Source organism: Mustela nigripes, chromosome 10, assembly GCF_022355385.1.
Source record: "Mustela nigripes isolate SB6536 chromosome 10, MUSNIG.SB6536, whole genome shotgun sequence".
NCBI lineage: Eukaryota > Metazoa > Chordata > Mammalia > Carnivora > Mustelidae > Mustela > Mustela nigripes.
In genome coordinates this window covers 16,448,633-16,467,763 of record NC_081566.1, presented here as the reverse complement: position 1 = coordinate 16,467,763, position 19,131 = coordinate 16,448,633, and the positions used below count along the sequence as shown (strand labels likewise).

The following is a 19,131-nucleotide window of genomic DNA, read 5'->3' as shown; positions in this document are numbered from 1 at the left end:
CCTCAAGGTATATGCCTAAGAGTAGAATTGCTGGGTCAAATACTAACTCTGTTTTTAACTTTCTGAGGCACTGCCAGGCTATTTTCCAAAGTGGGTACAAATTCTGCATTCCCATCAACAGTGTATGAGGTTCTGATTTCTCTTCATCTTTGCCAACACTGGTTATTTTCTGATTTTCTGATTATAGTCATCCTAGCAGGTATGAAGTAGTATCTTATTGTGGTTTTCATTGGCATTTCCCTGATGTGTAATGATGTTAAGCATTTTTTCGTGTGCTTTTTGGCCATTTATATATCTCTTTTAAAAATCATACTTCTATTCCTGTAGGACTGCAATCTTGTATTTAGAACTTTAGTGGTTGTCTGTACTAATTTTCTGTCTCCAAGTTGTTCCAACACAGACTTTTAGCTTCTATTAGAAGATTCCTAATGATGCAAATATACAATTTGTGAAGTCAGCCCAACTTTTTTACTCTGGTTATTAGAAGCTTCTTTCTATATGAGGTCAAAATCTATTTCAATATTTTATTTTTATTATTGTTGTTTTCTCCTTTGTTCTGTTTTGTAGCCTTCTAGGCCTAAATCTCAATTCTTTACCTACACAAGAGTCCTTTATTAATAGTTTTAAAACAGCTTTTAGGTTTCCTCTTCTTCAGGCTAGGTATCTGAAATTTCTAAAATTGTTTTCCATTCCCATTGCCATCAAGCCTTACCACTATTCCAGTCATTCTGGTGTGAACAAGTTTCGGTTTCTTAGCATCTCTTACAGAATGTCTCTTGGAATTAAACAGACTATTTGAGATATAGCGTTACCACTATAGAATAGAACTTTTCTCTCATTTGAGTTCTGTATTTCTGTGATGTAGCTTAAAATTACTTTAACTTTTTGGCAGCCACATTAAAATGTTAATTTTTTTTTTTTTTTTACACTTTCAGAGAACTACAATCTCGTCTTTTTTTTTTAACAGATTCTGTTATGCAGTGTCTATTGTGTTATGTTCAGTATTTTATGTGTCTTCATATTAAATTACATTTATTTGTTTCATTATATTCAACATTAGGTTTTTTTCAGATCATGAGTGTGTCATTTATTTATGATGTCTTTTTCATTGATCCTGTCGTCAGGAAATTTGATTAGCATTCTTTTTTGTATCTTGAGTCAACTATTGATGAAGGTGGTATATAGGATAGGGTCAAAGACTGACTTTGCCTGGAGAAACTTAACTGGAGATTGATATTGATCCATTTATACATGCCTCTTGGTTAAGACACTCATTAGTGATAAAAATAATAATTAGCTATATTTACTCTGACTGTGCTGTGAATTATGTTAAGTGCTTTAGATATTTTATTTATTTTTTAAAAAGATACTATTTATTTATTTATTTGACCGAGAGAGAGAGAGAAGGAGCAGGAACACAAGCAGTGGGAGTGGGAGAAGGAAAGCAGGCTCGCCGCAGAGCAGGAAGCCCGATGTGGGGCTCGATCCCAGGACCCTGGGATTGTGACCTGAGCCGAAGGCAGAGGTCTAATGACTGAACCATCCAGGAGCCCCAGATTTTATTTAGAGAGAGGGAGAGAGAGCATGTGAGCAGGAGGAGGGGCTGAGGAAGACCTGAGCTAAAGGCAGATAGATGCTTAACAGCTGAGCCACCCAGGTGCCCCGAGAGTGAATTTTAGTTATATATTAATTTTAGAGTGAGACATATTGTATTGAAATACTACTATGCCACTTATTAGTTATGTAACTTAAGGAAAAATTATTAACTTCCTACCTTTCAGGGGTTTTTCTTCCAGAAAATGGAAATAATAATCTTTGCTTTATAGGGTTATGGTGAGAACTAAATAAAATATCTGAAGGAGGGTGCCCTGCCTGTGTGGCTCAGTTGGTTGGGGAATCCAACTTTTGATTTTGGTTCAGATCATGGTCCCAGTGTCATAGCATCAAGTCCTGTGTCAGGCTCCAGGCTTAGTGTGGAGTCTACTTCTCCCTCTCCCAGTACTCCGTTTGTATTCCCTCTCTCACTGTCTCTCTTTATGCTAATTAAATAAATTTAAAAATCACTCTCATGTAAAAATCCACCTTCTTTGAAGCTGTGGCTTGTTTTTCTTATCCATTTATTCATGTACCCAGCAAATATTTATTAAGTGTCTTCTGAGTACCAGACACTGTTCTAAGTTCCTCGGATACATCAGTAAGTAAAAGTAGACAAAAACTTTTACCCTTGTGGGGCTTAAATTCTACACAGGAAGACAAGGGATTGAAGTATAATATAGAGCATTGGGTTATAGCTCTAAGTAGGATGGTCAGGGTACGATGAATTGAGAAGGACAATACTTGAATAAGGACGTTAAATTGGTAAGGGAGTGAAGTACGTGGGTAATTGGTAAAAAAGATTCCTACTCATTCCTCCTTGAAGCTGTTCTGCAATATAGTAGGACCAAAGACAGTTACTTAAGATGCTTTTTGATTATTCTAGAGGATCTAAAATACAGAGTCTGGGGAGATGCTTGTGGAAGTGCTTCTTTATTAATCTTTCTATACCGCAGGTACTACAGCTTTACCTAGATGTCTGTCTTTAGCTTATATCTGAGTAAGAGGAAGGGCCTTTTAGAGGCCAAGGAAATTTTTATTTTTAGCCTTTTCTTACCATTCATCAGTTTTTCTACTTTTTTTTTTTCAAATGGGAAGCCAGAGAATCCACTAAAAGTTAAGAATATTTCTAGATATTTATCCTCAATAAGTTTCTTTGAATGAATTGTAATTCCCAAGAGGACATAATGCTTTAAGTTTGCATTTCAAGAAGCTACGGAAAGAACAAAAAATCAAATTTTTTTTTTAAAGATTTTATTTATTTATTTGACAGAGAGAAATCACAAGTAGATGGAGAGGCAGGCAGAGAGAGAGAGAGGGAAGCAGGCTCTCTGCTGAGCAGAGAGCCCGATGCGGGACTCGATCCCAGGACTCTGAGATCATGACCTGAGCCGAAGGCAGCGGCTTAACCCACTGAGCCACCCAGGCGCCCAAAAAATCAAATTTTAAAAAGTAGATAAGTGGAGAAGCCAATAAAGTAGAAAACAGATGTGTGCAGGAAAAAGATCCTTAAAGCCAAGAGTTGGTTCTTTGAAAAGATTGATAAAACCCTAGTAAGAATGATCAAGAAAGAAGAGAAAAAAGACAGATGGTCAGTGTTAGGAATGCAGAATGGACACCACATATGTCGAGGAATCAAAAAATAAGTAGATCTTATGAACAGCTTTAGGCAAATGAATTGATGATTTAGAAAAAATGGACACATTTTTTAAAACATCTCAAGTAAACCACTAACTTACCAAAGCTGACTAACTATGAAATGGAACATCTGAATAGTTCTGTATCTGTTAAGACATGGAAACATTCCGGGCTCATGGACTGGGAGAACAAATACTGTTAAAGAAGGTGAGTTTTAAAGAACTTACTGCAATGAAAACCTCTGGCCCGGATAGCTTAGCTGGTACATTCTTTCAGTTGTTTAAGAAAGAAATAACTGCCAGTCTTATATAAATTCATCTAGGAAATAGAAAAAGGGGAAACACTTCTCATTTCATTCTTTAAGACCAGAATAAACTTGACACCTGGCAAGAACGATACAAAAAAGGAACAATACAGATCAGTTATTCACATTAACATGGGTGAAAAAAAAATTAAAAATATATTAGCAAATCAGATCTAGCAGCGAATAAAAAGAATAACACAGCGTCATAGTAGAGTTAATTCTAGGGATATAAGAGTGGTTTATCTTTTGAAAAGCAGTGTATTTTGTCATACTGGCAGAAGAAAAGAAATCATACGATCATCTCGACAGAAAAAAGAAGAGTCAACAAAATTTAATACACTTTTAGGATAAAAACCATTAATAGCTGTTAATAGAAGGGAACTTTCTTAATCTCATAAAGGATATTTATAAAAGCCTATAGCAAACATCAAACTCCAATACTTCTAATGTTTGGATGTTTGTTAAAGGTTTTCAGTCTGTAAGTTTGCGCATCTGATGAGTTCATAAATATGTGTTTTAAAAGTAACAATCACAAAACAATAGATGCCATATTTCTTGAGAGATATCCATCCATAAGGTAACATTAATTCAGGGCTCCTGGGTGGCTCAGTGGGTTAAAGCCTCTGCCTTCGGCTCAGGTCATGGTCCCAGGGTCATGGGATCAAGCCCCACATCGGGCTCATCAGGCTCTCTGCTCAGCAGAGGGCCTGCTTCCCTTTCTTTCTTTCTGCCTGCCTCTCTGCCTACCTGTGATCTCTGTCTGTCAAATAAATAAAATCTTAAAAAAAAAAAAAAGTAACATTGATTTCTACTTGTGAATTTCCTGATAACATTAATTAATATTTTCCTATGTACTTAAAATTAAAATATGAATTAATATAAGTTGATTTAATTACTTGAATTCTGCTTGTATCAAACATACTACTTTGGTTGATGGGATCATATCAACTAGATTTTGAGCTGTAAATCAAGAAGTATAATTTGTAGCAGTCAGTGACATGTAACTCCATTTTATATCCAACTGGCTTGTTTGTGCATTTGAGTAATGGAATCTAGGTCATAGGCCTGCATATGGTTGCTACAAGGTAGTCTTGAGAAATGAGGTTTTTCAGGTTTCTGCTTTGGAAAGTTGAGATCCACAACATGGAAAGTTACTAAAATGTTGAGATAGTGTTCAAAAGACTTTGGTAAGCCACAAATAGCAGATGTTCGCTAAACTTGTCTTGCTTTGGGATGCCTCACTGGCTCAGTTAATAGAACATCTGACTCTTGACCTTGGGGTCATGAGTTCAAGTTCCACATTGGGGCTAGAAATTAGTAAAATAAACTGGTCTTGCCTTATCAATCTCTGTACTTCTCTTTCAGATATCATCCATTCATCCTATTAAGATAGTTGGTTGAATAGAGGTAGAAGTAATGGAAAAGAGAATGGAATAGAAATACACCCAGTTTAAACTTTAAAAAAGGGGAAATAACCTAGTTTAGTACTAGTAACCTATCTGTTTGTATATTCCCATTCAGGTATTCCATAAAAAATCACTTGCGGCTTTTGGAATCCTGGGAAGAATGGCAGTGGCTGTAGCATAGTTTTTGAATATTCCCGAATGCTGCCTTAACAGAATAACCAGAATAGCATAACCAAAAGCTCTTAGGCAATATCTCTCTCTAAGAACTAGTGGATTAGATAAAATTAGAACAAACCATCAAGATTAGTGTAGCATTGGGATCTCCATAGGAGGAAGCAGTAGGGAGTCTGACCTGAGAATGGCGTGATCCTAAAATTGCCAGCAGGTAGTTTATTTTACTTTTTTGCTAACAGGTAGTTTAGAGGATTTTGCACACTTCATTTCTGAGTTTAAAAGGTTCATGGTAAGGTTCTTTAGAGCTGTCTGGGCACTGTTCCAAAATTGCCAGCCAAATTTCCCTTCCAGTATAAAACCCTACACTGAGAGTAATCTACTGGGAATTTAATCACAACCAAGCAGGACAATGATAATAAAAACAAAAGGGAAAAAAAACAAAAAAACAGATAAAAGGGGGAAAGGGGACCGGAGCCAAGTACTCTTGAAAGTATTTCAATGGCCAGATTTTTAAGTACTTTTTGAAAATAACAGAAAGGAGTGGTATAGCCTCCCCAAATCTTATCCCAATCCACACTTCAGTGTTAAAAATTCAAGAACATTAATTTCAAGTAAAGATGAGTAACAGGATTGTGCTTGAATTCTACAAATCCTACAAAGGTACTGTAATTCAGGATTGTCCTTTTTGTTTTATTAGAAGTTGTATTAGTGGTGGAATAAATGAAAGTACGCTAATATTTTTATGGGCCCTAGGAAGATTGCAGTATTGCATTCCAAAGAGTAATACCGTATTACAAGGTCGAGTGCTATTAGTAGTATGAGTACCTGTTTCACTATAGCTTTACCAAATTGGATGATTGGTTATCCTAATGCAATTAGTTTAAAATTCATTGCTCATTGTTTTAATTTGCAATTTTAATTATTTAAAATATTTATTTTAATTCAAGTATAATTAAGATGCAGTATTCTATTGATTTCAGGTATACAGTGATTCAACAATTCTATGTATTACTCAGTGCTCATCATAACAAGTGTACTTTTTACTCCCTTTACCTATTTCACCTACCTGCCCTCTGGCAACTACCAGTTTGTTCTCTATATTTAATAGTCTGGGGATTTTTTGGTCTCTTTTTTCTTGTTTTGTTTCTTAAGTTCTACATATGAGTGAAGTTATATGGTATTTGTCTTTTTCTGACCTACTTACTTCACTGAAAACACTATTTAAGAAAGGTAGATGCACCCATGTTTATTGCAGCATTATTTACAATAGCCAAGAAATGGAAGCAACCCAAGTATGCATCCACACAATGGAATATTAGTCAGCCATAAACAAGAATGAAATATTGCCATTTACAACAAATGGATGGATCTAGAGGGCTTAGTTTGTATTTTTTTTTTTTAAATGGTAAGACGTGTTGAACATTTCCCCAAGTGTTGGTATAACATGGTCTGTTTAACCTTTGGGTCCTAATGTTTTTCTTACATTTGTGATCATTTGGTTATATTGCTTATCATATTATAGAAATAGTAACCATTTGCTTAAAATACAGTTTCTTCTAACTTATTTTTACTACATTATTACAGAAATGTTAGTTTAAATATTTTAATGTTGATCTTTTATTATTTTCTTTGATGCTTAAATTCTAAAAAAGCTCTAATTTCTGAACAGATATGATATGATATGATATGATATTCAGAATAATTTTCCAAAGAACATTTAAATATTGATCATTGTTACATTTCTATAAACTCATAATACCCTGAGGTTAGTTTTCTATGAGAGACCTTTTAAAGTAGCATTATTTTGAGTAAAAATACTTCATAAAGGTAAGTGTTTCACATATAGTGCTTTATATACACTGGAAAGTGGGCATGTGTACAAGGAAAAATCTTTTGTACCCTTATTATTGTTTGTTTTAGAGAGGGAGAAGGGGTAGAGGGAAGAAGCAGAGAGAAAATCTTGAACAGGATCTCATGACTGTGAGATCATGACCTGAGTGGAAATCAAGAGTTGGACACTTAACTGACTGAGCCCACCCAGGTGTCCCTGTCCTTTGTTTTAAAGTTCCCTAGAACCGAACAGTTGACAATAGCCAGGAAATTAAGAAGACAAAATTAATATATTTATTCTTAAATTCCATTATAGAGTGGTAAAAGAACAACTTATTTTTTGTTTTGCTATACAGTGATGAAATTTGTTTGGTGAATCATAAGGATTCTCTAAGAGTCCTATTGACCATATTAATTATCTGGAAAAATTATCTCCTATATTTTGGTGGTAAAAAATACTTGGTTAAAAAAGTTTATTTTTAATATTTTAAAAATCTGCATCACTTTTTAAGCTATTATATGTAGTCTATAAGCAAAAAATTGTAGGGAATGCTGAAATTTGGAGGCTTGGCTAGAATATCTACTTACACATATTATTTCTGCTTTCTTTGGTCTAAAAATTATTTTCTAATTATAGTTTAAGCATTTATGTAACAGTTCTAGATTATTAAATTGACATCCTTATTAAGTGTCCATTGTAGTTAAGGGTTTAGGAGTTGATTTTTTTTTTTTTTACTATACTGTTTGTAGTTTTAAGAGGGACTAAGGTTAATAGATTCGGGCATCTGGTAACTCAGTTGGTTAAATGACTGCCTTCAGCTCAGTTGATGATCTTGGAATCCCTGGATCAAGTCCCATATCAGGCTCTCTGCTCCTTGGGGAGTCTACTCCCTCTGACTTTCGCCCTTCTCATGCTCTGTCTCTCAAATAAATAAATAAAAATCTTTAGAAAAAATATATGTATTTATGAAGTTTATCTTTCTTGTGAAAATTTTTAAAGTAATTATTTATTTTTAAAAGAGATTCACTTGTTTATTTTAAAGAGAGACAGAGCATGAGCCCTACTGGGAGGGGCAGAGGGAGGAGAAAGAATCTCTGGCAGACTCTGTGCTGAGCATAGAGCCCAGCACAGTTCTGGATCTCTTGATCATGACCTGAGCCAAAACCAAGAGTCAGACGCTTAACCAACTGTGCCACCTTGGCACCCCTCTTGTGAAATGTTGTCTATCTATTTTTAAAGATTTTATTTATTTATTTGACACAGAGAGAGAGATCACAAGCAGGCAGGGAGAGAGGGGGAAGCAGGCTCCCTGCCAAGCGGAGAGCCCGATGCGGGGCTCAATCCCAGGACCCTGAGATCATGACCTGTGCTGAAGGCAGAGGCTTAACCCACTGAGCCACCCAGGCACCCCCCACCCCCAATCTTGTGAAATTTTAGAATTAGTACTGTTACAAATAACATTTTCATGGTAGGTTTTTTGGTTTTTTTTTTTTTAAGATTTTATTTATTTGTGGGAGAGAGAGAGAGTACAAGCAGGGAGAGGGAGAAGCAGACTCAGCGCTGAATGTGGAGCCTGATGCAGGGCTCTATCTTACCCCTTGGAGATCATGACCTGAGTTGAAATTGAGAGTTGGATGTTCAACTGACTGAACCACCCAGGAGCTCCTCGGTTTTTGTTGTTATTGTTGTTTTTAACACTCATGACAGATACTAACTGAGATGAGATTAATATTCTTATTCTGGTATGTGGAAATGAATATTCATGTTTCAGGAAAAAATTACAGTGAGTATTTGTGAAGAATTATTAGAATAGTATTCTTTTTTAAGGACTATAGTATTAGTCTGTATAATTGATTAAATTTTCATAATTTATCATAAATCAGCCTCAAAAAATCTGTTACATGTTTACTCTTGAAGTTTGCTTCTGAACCAAGTACTTAAATTTTTTTTTACATTACACTTAAGAAACTGAACAAAATTTTAATTCAGAGTATTGTCAGTGTATAATAATGGTTTCTGAAGTTGCTTGAAGAAGTAGCATAGTTTAACAAAGAACACAGGCTTTGGACATCAGAAGAGCTTGATTTGAATCTTGATTTTGCCACTTACTATGTGGCAGTGGGTACTTCATATTTCTTATCTTCAGCTTTCTAATCTATAAAATGGAGATATATTTCATCAAATATAAGACAGTTATTAAGTTCTTGAGATTTTTGAAAAATTCTGGATGTGTCTTAAAATTGATAGTGTATTGATAGTGTATATGTTTTTTGTTTCTTAGCATTACAGAAAATAATGGTACTTTTTATAGTTGATGTTAAGTGAAATGTAGTAAAAATGCCAACTTTCCAGAATTGTTTTGAAGTTGGAATTGGATAGTATATATAAAGTGCAGAGCACTTAAGTTTTATTTTTATTTTCTTTTTTCTTAATGACAAGAGTTCTGGTAAGTTTCTTGTTTGGTTTTGGGATTGGTTGCTTTAGCAAGAGATTCTGAAATTTAAGTGTCTTAGATAAAGACTTATTGTTCATTATTATAAGTCCCCACATCAAAGCATCTTGCTATCTTTATTACTGAAGCACTTTTGCTTTGGAGAAATGGCTGTGTTTTTGGCTCATAATTATTATTACATTAATTAACCCTTATATAGTGTCCTCTTTGGGCTGGGCACTATTCTGTTTTACGTACATATTTTATATCTTCAAACACCCACATAGGATGGGTAATAATATTCTATTTTTACAAAGGAGGAAAGAGGGGCAGAGAGTTTAATTTACCCAAATGTCTACAGCTAGACCTATAAGCAAATTAAGCAAACAAACTAATAAAAGAGAAGCCAAAAAAGGTAGCACATGGAAGCAAGAAACCCCCTCCATGCATATATTAGCCTGATAATCTTTGGAATAGTTATTTTTCAGCTGGAAAAGAATGCTTCACAAGGTTTTAAATCTTGACTCTGCAACTGGCTAAGGTAGAATCTGAATCAAGTGATAAAGACTCAGCCAACAACTTATCCTTTCCCCTTTGAGTGAAGGAGCATTTCACTGCCTCAAATAATACAGTCTGAGGCAATGTAAAAATTGGCAAATTTTATCCTGTTGGCTGCCAAATTGGAGGCTCTTTCTTTAACTGCTGATGTAACATAAAAATAACCTAATGGATTTTGAGTAGAGAGAAATGGAATAAACTTTTTAAGCCTCTAGGAGAAACCTCTCATTGGAGTGGAAATGGGAGGGTAAGGTAGCCAAAGTTTACCGTTCTTGTAGATGAAGTACATGGAGAGCAAAACTAATGCATCTTTGGCAGCTTTATTCTGAATTCAATCTGATAATGGCAGATTATTTTTTAAATATTATTTCTGCTTAAGACATAATCTCTCCCCTCCTCCTCCAAAAAAGTTGTTACCAGCATTCTACCATGCACAAAGCTTTAGAAAGAGAAATTAATCCCAGGAAGAAGAGATATTGTTAAAATACACTATCAATCAGATTATGGAGCCATTTTTTGCTAAAGATTTTAATTAAAGCTATAGTATGCTTTATATACAAAGATATTCATCATCTTTGTTTATGAGTGAAAAATTGAAAATAACCTAGACAACTATTAGATAATAGTTAAGTAAATTATGCATGGAATATTATACTAGTTTTTAAATTAATGTTTATGGGACTTCTCCTGGGTGCTGTGGAGTAATGGGGGTGAGATTTACTCTTTTGCCTGAAACTATAAGAATTCCAGACACAATAGATGAAAAATAGTGATTTTTCAGACATAATAAAAGTAGTATACAACTTGTAAAGAAGGGAAACAAAATGAGCCCTATATATTGCCTCAGCTTATGGCCTGGAAATAATTTCCAGGCTACAGTGCAGGGAAGAGGCACCCAAAAGAGTCTGGCTTTCTCAGTAATTTGAGCTGGAAAATGGAAGCAGACTACTAGAGAGCAACTTCTTGCACAAAAAGAGAGAGCGTTCCATAGATGTGCAGAGGGGTCCCTTTGCCTGAATGCTAATACTGTGTGAGAGAGGGAACTAACAAGCCGAGGAAAGAAATGCAGGGAAGCAGTAAGCCAAACAATTCCTGGAATTGAGGTAGGACTGAGAATATCTCATTTGCTACTAGTCAGAGTGGGGAGAACATGTGGTACATAGAACATAATACTGTAGAGGCCTCAGAAGGATTTCACTTTAGTAGTGAGGTTAAGTGAAGCTCTGGACCAAAGGCTGTTCTGTCCCCACCTTAACAGAACTCTGAAAGTGAGTCTTGAAAGGATCAAATTGATTCCGTGTAACTGAATTCATGCCAAAACAAAGTCTAACATAATTTAAAGAATACAAAATAGCAAGTGAGCCTAATAAAAATGAAGGACAGAGCATAAAAAGACTATAAAAAAAGAACAGAGCCCCTGTCAACTGTGGGAAAATATCAAGCAATATGGTGTGTATATAACTGGAGCCCCAATAAGAAGAGGAAAAGTAGGAAACAAAGGAAAAGATAGAAAAAAATTAATATATTGTTGGCTGAAATTTTAAACATTTGATGAAAACTATAAACCAAAGTTTTTCAGCCTTTGCACCATTGATATTTAGGGCTGGGCAATTCTTTGTTATAGAGGGCTGTCCTGTGCTTTGTAAGATGTCTAGCAGCATCTCTGGACACTACTCACTAGACCACCGACTTGTGACAAGTAAAAATTGCCCCAGATGGTTGCCAGATATCTTTGAGCAAGGATGGGAGGCAAAAAACATCTCCCCTAATTGAGAATCACTGCCATAAATTCATAGATGCAAGAAGTTCAATGAGTCCTAAGCAGGAGATACAGAAAACCTTAGTAAGATGTAAGATAATCAAATTGTTGAAAACTGGGGGAACAAAGAAAATCTTAAAGCATCCAGGCAAAAAACAAACAAACATGATACAGAAGAGCAAAGGTAAGAACTACCCCAGACTTTTTCAGAAGTCTGAAGCCAGTAGGGACAATATCAGAAGGAAAAAAAAATCTATCAACTTTTAATTCTATACCACTTAAAATAGGTTTCAAAAATGAAGGTGAAATTTACTGACCATGTTAATGGGCATTAGAAAAAACCCACTGGTAACATTACACTCAATGGTAAAAGACAAAAAGCTTTCTTCTTCAGATGAGGAATAAGATAAAGATGTTTGTTGTTACCACTGCTACTCAACATTGTACTGTAAATTCTAGCCAGAGCAATTAGACAAGAAAAAGATGAGTAGCATCCAAATTGAAAGTGAAAAAGGAAAACTCTTTCTGTTGATGAATAGCATGATTCAATGTATAGAAAATTTACAAGAGTTCACAAAAAACCTGCTAGAGTTAATAGACAAATTCAGCAAAGTTACAAGATACAAGAGTGACATATACCATCAATGAACCCCCCAAAATGGAAACTAAGGAAACAGTTCCATTTATAATAGCATCCAAAAGAATAGATACCTGGGAATAATTTTAACCAAGAATGGGAAAGATCTTACACTGAAAACCAAAAAACATTGCTGAAACAAATTAGCAAAGAGCTAAATAAATGGGGAGATATCCCATGTTCACAGCTTGTGAGATTTTATTGTGTTAAGATGGCAGTACTACCCAAAATACCTGCAGAATCATTGTGACCTTTATCAAAATTCTAACTTCCATTTTTGCAGAAATGAAAGAACCAATTCTCAGATTCGTATGGAATTGCAGAGGGCTCCAAATGAACAAAACAGTATTGAAAAAGAACAGAATTGGAGGATTCACACTTGAATTTCAAAACTTGATAAAAAGCTACAGTAATTAAAACAGTTTGGTATTGGCACAAGAATTGAGTGTGTAAATAAACCCTCATATTTATGATCAATTGATTTTCAGTAAGGATTCCAAGACCATTCAATGAAGAAGGAATAATCTCTTAAACAAAAATTGCTTGAGACACTGGATATCCACACGCAAGAACATGACGGTGCGTTTCTTTCTCACACTATGTACGAGAATTGCCTGAAATGGGATCAGTGATCTGAGTAACAAGTTAATAAAACTCTTTAAAGTAAACATAGGGATATATCTTCATGATTTTGGATTTGCCTATGGGTTCTTAGACACAACAACAAAAACACAACCAGAGAAAAAATAGGAAAGTAGAACTTGATCAATATTTAAAACTTTACTGCTTCAGAAGTACTCAAGAACCTGAAAAGACATCCTACAGAATGGGAGAAAATATTTGCAAATCATATATCTGATCAAGAGCTAGCATCCAGAATACATAAATAACTTCTACAATTCAGCAGCAGAAGATAATAACTAATAAATGGGCAAAGGACTTTTATAGACATTTCTCTGAAAAGAAGAGTCCACAATCACATGAAATTAGTTATTAGGGAAATGCACATCAAAACACCAGGATAACTACTTCACATAGACTAAGATAACCATAATGAAAAGATAGTGACAAGTGTTGGCAAGTATGTGGAGATATTAGAAGCATCCTACGCTGCTAGCGGGAATGTAAAGTAGTGCAGCTGCTGTTGAAATAGTTTTGATCGCTTCTCAAAAACCAAAAAAACAAGTTGGGGTTGCCTTTTGGGGAGAAGGAACAACGGAGTGACTGCGTGGGGTTTATGACTTTCTTTTGGGATCATAAAAGTGTTTGCAGACTAAATAGAGGTAGTAGTTGTACAGCATTGTCAATGTACTAAATCCCACTCACTTGTACACTTTAAAATGGTTAATTTTGTTCTGTGCATCTATCTGATAATACAAAAAAAAAAGGGTAAAATAAACACTTTCACACAAATAAAAGATAATTCATTGCTGACTATAATAAATACTATAATAAATAAATACTATAATAAATAAATACTGTGTTCTTGCCTCTAGTCTTCCCCCCTGAAATATTTTAATGAGCCTTCAGCAGAGACCACTTAAATTTTCTAACATTCTAAGCATACATTTCTAATATTCTAACCATACCCTCACCACAGGGCCTTTGTATATTTTATATTATTTATATTATATTATACACTCACTTCTTTATTTCCCTTATGTCTTTATCCGAATGACCTTCTCTGTGAGGCCCTAAAATTGTAATTCTCTTCCCCACATTTTTTCCATAATACTGATCACTTTTTAATATTAGAAAACTTACTTATTTCTCTTTCTCTCAGGCATTACATGATTTCAGTGTGTATCCTACAAATTTGCTCTACTTGTTCATTAGTTGTGTCAGTTTCTTGTATGTCTGTATGTGTGTATGTAGAGTGGATCTTTAGGTATAAGATCATGTCATATGTGAATGGAGATCTTTTTACTTCTTCCTTTCCAATTTGGATACCTTTTTTTTTTTTTTTTCTTGCCTGATTGGTCTGGCTAGGACTTTTTTTTTTCAGTGTTCCAAGATTCATTGTTTATGTACCACACCCAGTGCTCCCTGCACTAGGCTAGGACTTTCAATACTGTGTTGAATAGAAGTGTTAGGAGTAGGCATCCTTGCATTGTTCCTGATCTTTAAGGAAAAGCTTTCAGGTTTTTTTTTACTATTGAGTATGAGGTTACTATGGGCTTTTCACACTTGGCCTTAGTTATGTTGAAATAGCTTCCTTCTATTTCTAGATTATTTAATGGGTTGTTTGTTTGTCTGTTTTTTCCTTAATCATGAAAGGGTGTTGAGTTTTGTCAAATACTTTTTTTCTGTACTAATTGAGATGATCACACAATTTTTCTCCATTTTGTTAATGTGGTATATTCCACTGATCAGTTTTCATGTGTTGAACCATACTGTCCGTAAGTTCACAGGAATAAATCCCACTTGGTCATGGTATGGTATATAATCCTTTTAATGTACTGCTGTATTCAATTTGCTAGTATTTAGTTGAGGATTTTTTCATCAGTATTCCTCAGATATTGCTCTATAGTTTTCTTCTAGTTTCTGTGTCTGCCTTCGGTATTGAGGTAATGCTGGCCTCATAAAATGAGGTTAGGCATGTTGCCTCCTCTTAGTTTTTTGGAAGAGTTTAAGAAGGGAGGGAAAAATGAAACAAGATGAAAGCAGAGAGGGAGACAGACCAAAAGAGACTCTTAATCTCAGGAAAAGACCGAGGGTTGCTGGGTGGGGGGGCGGCGGAAGGAGAGGGTGGCTGGGTGAGGGACATTGGGGAGGGTATGTGCTATGGTGAGAAAAAAATATATATTTGATTTTATTCTAATTTACTAAAAAATACACATAGGAAATTTTTAAAAAAGAAGGATTGGTGTTAATTCTGTAAATGTTTGGTAAAATTCTTTAGTGAAGTCTTCTGGTCCTGGGCTTTTCTTTTTTGGGAGATTTTAAGTTTCTGATTCTGTTATGCCCAAGTTTTTGTGTCCGAGAGACCACCAAGGAGCCATCACTGATGCAGTCACACGAGGGTTTATTCGACAAGCTAAAGCTCGGGCCCAAGTATACCTGACACAGCGGAATATGGATTTGGACCCTGAGCTTAGTTAAGGCAGAGGTATTTATGGGTCATTACAAGAGGTTTGGGGTGGGGGGAGGTAAAATTTCAAACTTTCCTGTAGCAAGCTGATTAGCTTTTGCCAGGCTGTTCACAAATTTCAGATTTTCCTGCAGCAAGCTGATTAGCTGCTTCGGGGCTGTTTACAGGGTTGGGTACTTTCCTGGAACTAAAGCAGGGTGGGGTTCTAGAACTAAGGTAAAGTAGGGGAAAGTTCAGCCTTTGGTCGCAGGGGCCTAAGATGGCTGCCAAAGCTAAAACGGCTGTACTTGTGCTAATGCTAAACTCGAGGTGGGATGCCTTAATTTTCTTGGCCTCCACAATTCAATCTCTTTAATGGTTATAGGTTTCTTCAGATTTTTTTATTCATAATTTAATCATGGTAGGTTATATATGTGTAGGAATTTATGCATTTCTTCTAGGTTATCCAACTTGTTGGTGTATAATTATTCATAGTATCTTAAAAATACTTTTTTAATCCTATGTTACCAGTTGTAAAATCTCCTTTTTAATTAATGATTTTAGTTGCTTACTGTCATTTTTCTTCGTTAATGTAGAAGAGTTTATTTCATTTTTTCAGAGAATAATATTCTGTTGTACAGATGTTCTGCATTTTATTTGTTCACCTATTGAAAGACATCTTGTTTGCCTCTAGGCTTTGCCAGTTATAAAAAGAACAACAACTGCTTTAAACATTGATGTTTTGTGGATATGAATTTTCAGTTTTGGTGGGGTAAATACATAGAAGCAAGATTGCTCAATCGTGTATGCATAAGACCGTGTTTAGTTTTAGAAGAACTGCCAAACCACCTTCCAAAGTAGCTGTTCCATTTTGCATTTCCTCCAGCAATGAATCAGAGTCCCTGGTGGTTTCATGTTTTTACCAGCATTAGGTGTTTGTATTTTAGCCGTTCTGAGAGTTTTTTAGTGGTATCTCATCATTGTTTTAATTTGCACTTCCCTAACAATGTATGATGTTGGACATCTTTTCATTTGCTTATTTGCCATCTGTATCTTCTTTGGTAAGTTGTCTGTTCAGATCTTTTGCTAATCTTAATTTTCTGCTTTTTGGGAATATTGAGAGTCAGGGCCTATTGAATATTTGATTTTGGAAAGTCTTCCAATAACAATTTGTTTCTTTTTTCATTTATTTTAGATCATAACCTCCTTTCTTCTCTCTCTTCCACCTTCTCTCCTTCCTTCTTGCCACCTAAAAATATTTATTTTTATTTTTTTTCTATTATTTACTTATTTAACTTACTTTTCTTTATAGTCGAGTTTGAAGTTTTAACTATAGTTTAATTTTTTTCTTGGAAGTTTTAGTTTGCTAACTAGATTTTCATGATTACATTTTTATCTGGTATGTATAAGTCATATTTCTTTTTAATTTTTCTACACTGATCATCATTATTTTCCACAGTGAACAAAGCTGACATCTTATAAGCAGCTAAGGGAATGGTGGACTTGAGGTGGCTCCAGAGCGCAGTAGTGAAATGACTTCGGTTTGCTAGTGGGGACTCATTCCATTAGTCTGATGACCTGAGGGTCATCTTGCCTTTTGGATACCATCTTGAAATTGTTACTAGGGCCTTAGAAAAATGGTGGACCTCAAATCTTTAGTATTCATTAGAAAAGTAGTATTTTGTAACTATTTAAAATACACAGTGCCTTACCCCATGTGTCTTTTTTTTCAACTTCTGTCCTCCTGCAGTCGCCAGAGAAGAAAGGAAAAGAAGCAAATACTGGTTTTGGTGGGCCTGTTGTTAGTTCTCTGTATCATGAAGAAATCATCAGGTAATTTCTCTTCTAGTTTTTGATAATAGAGATACATACATCTAAATGTGTGTATGTGTGTGTGTGTGTGTGTGTGTGTGTGTGTGTGTGTGTGTAATTCTGAAAACTTCCATCTGTGAAGAACTTTTTTTTAATATGAAACTAATTTGTTTGTATCTCTAGTTATATAATAAGTAGCAGGAAAAAATTTTAGATTTGAAGTCAATAAGCGTCTAAATCAGTGCCAGATAGTAACTTTCCCCACCACATAAGTAGTTGGTTGGTAAGGCAAGGTTTTGTGTCTCACACAATCTGAAACCATGGGGTTTTGTTGGTGGTGTTAGTTTTCCTCAGAATACCTTATTTCTTTGTGTGTGTGAGTGTGTGTATGTATATGTCTAGGTTTATTCACAGTACTGATAAAAATACCATTTTTTTTTTAAAGTATGGCTTCAGTCTGAGCTGAAGTATGTAAGGGGAAGTATTGATTCAGTCCCATGAAGCTTATACCATTTCTAGAAAATATTTATGTTCTTTTTTAGAAAAAAAGTTTTAAATTTGTTGTTGTCATTGTGAAATTAGCATTATTTCTTTTAAAGATTAAAAATCATGTTGAGTATAAAATGGTACAGTAAAGAGAATATTGCAGAGGATTCTCAAAAAAATTAAACAAAGTATTACTGTATGATCCAGCAGTTAAGCTTTTGGTTTTATATACACAAGAATTGAAAACAGGATCTCAGAGACCTATTTGCACACCCATGTTCATAGCAGCACTATATTCATAATAGCCAAGAGGTGGAAGCTACCAAAATGTCCATCGACAGAAGAATGGATAAACAAAATGTGATATATATACACCTAATAGAATCTTATTCAGCCTTAGAAAGGAAGGACATTCTGACATAGACTGTAGAACATGGAGGAACCTTAAAGATATTATGCTAAGTGAAATAAGCCATTCATAAAAAGATAAATACAGTATGATTCTTCTTAAATGGGGGTATCAAGAGTATCAGATTCACAGAAACAAAAAAATAGTGTGGGAGTTGTCAGGGGCTGGAGGAAGTGGAAAAGGAGGAGTTGTTATTTAATGGGTGAAGAGTTTTAGTTTTGCAAGATAAAAATTTCTGGGGATTGGTTGTTGGACAATTGGTTGTTGGACAATACCATTACTGAACTGTACACTTAGAACTGGTTAAGATGGTAAATTTTATGTTATGTGGGTTTTTTTTTAACCACAATTTAAAAAATTCTTAATGGTCATCTTGTATTATTTAACAAGGATCTTACATTTTATATGTTATATATAAAATTTCTTGGATAATTTTTTTTCTTGCAGCACTCTGTGGAAATCAGGAAAAGGATTTTGTTCTTCTCTAAAGTCATGTGACACATTCTTCTAAGATTTTTAGTCTTGGCCTTTTTTTTTTTAAGTCATCTAAATTTTAGTCTTCTTATATATTCTGGAACATATTTTAAGATATGAAACAGTAGGAAACATGAATGTGAACCACTGAAAGCCTTTTAACTATTACAGACATTAATTTTGTCATTGCTAATAGCAGAGCAGAAATAACAGCACTTAGTTATTTTCTTATATTTGAGAAATTATTTTGTAATTAAACTGAATTCCACTATAATAAACTAGGTCATGATAAAAATTACTGTAAACTGAAATGTTGGATTGTTTCAATAAAGGATCATATGTGGCCCCGTTGTTTCTAAAGTATAAGAATGCAGTTGCAACAAAGAATATAGGCTATTTGTTTAAGTTTATATAATCAAATTTTGTTTTTACTTAGGTGATTTTGTTTTTACTTAGGTGAAATATACCTGGTGTTTTATTTTTCCAAAAGGAAGTTGTGCTTTAACTGAAATTAATTGCAGTTTCTTGGCAGAATTATGTTCAACTGAG

At 34.7% G+C, this 19,131-nt stretch overlaps 1 protein-coding gene across 2 annotated transcripts in view; it reads left to right on the top strand.

The window, feature by feature from the left end:
• The window catches only part of ACBD6 (acyl-CoA binding domain containing 6), a 208,049-nt gene that overhangs the window by 53,200 nt on the left and 135,718 nt on the right, over positions 1-19,131 (top strand). For both annotated transcript variants that reach the window (XM_059414020.1, XM_059414019.1), the window contains exon 4: positions 17,152-17,234. In XM_059414020.1, coding sequence (XP_059270003.1) covers positions 17,152-17,234 — 83 coding nt within the window. The remainder of the gene's footprint in view (positions 1-17,151; positions 17,235-19,131) is intronic.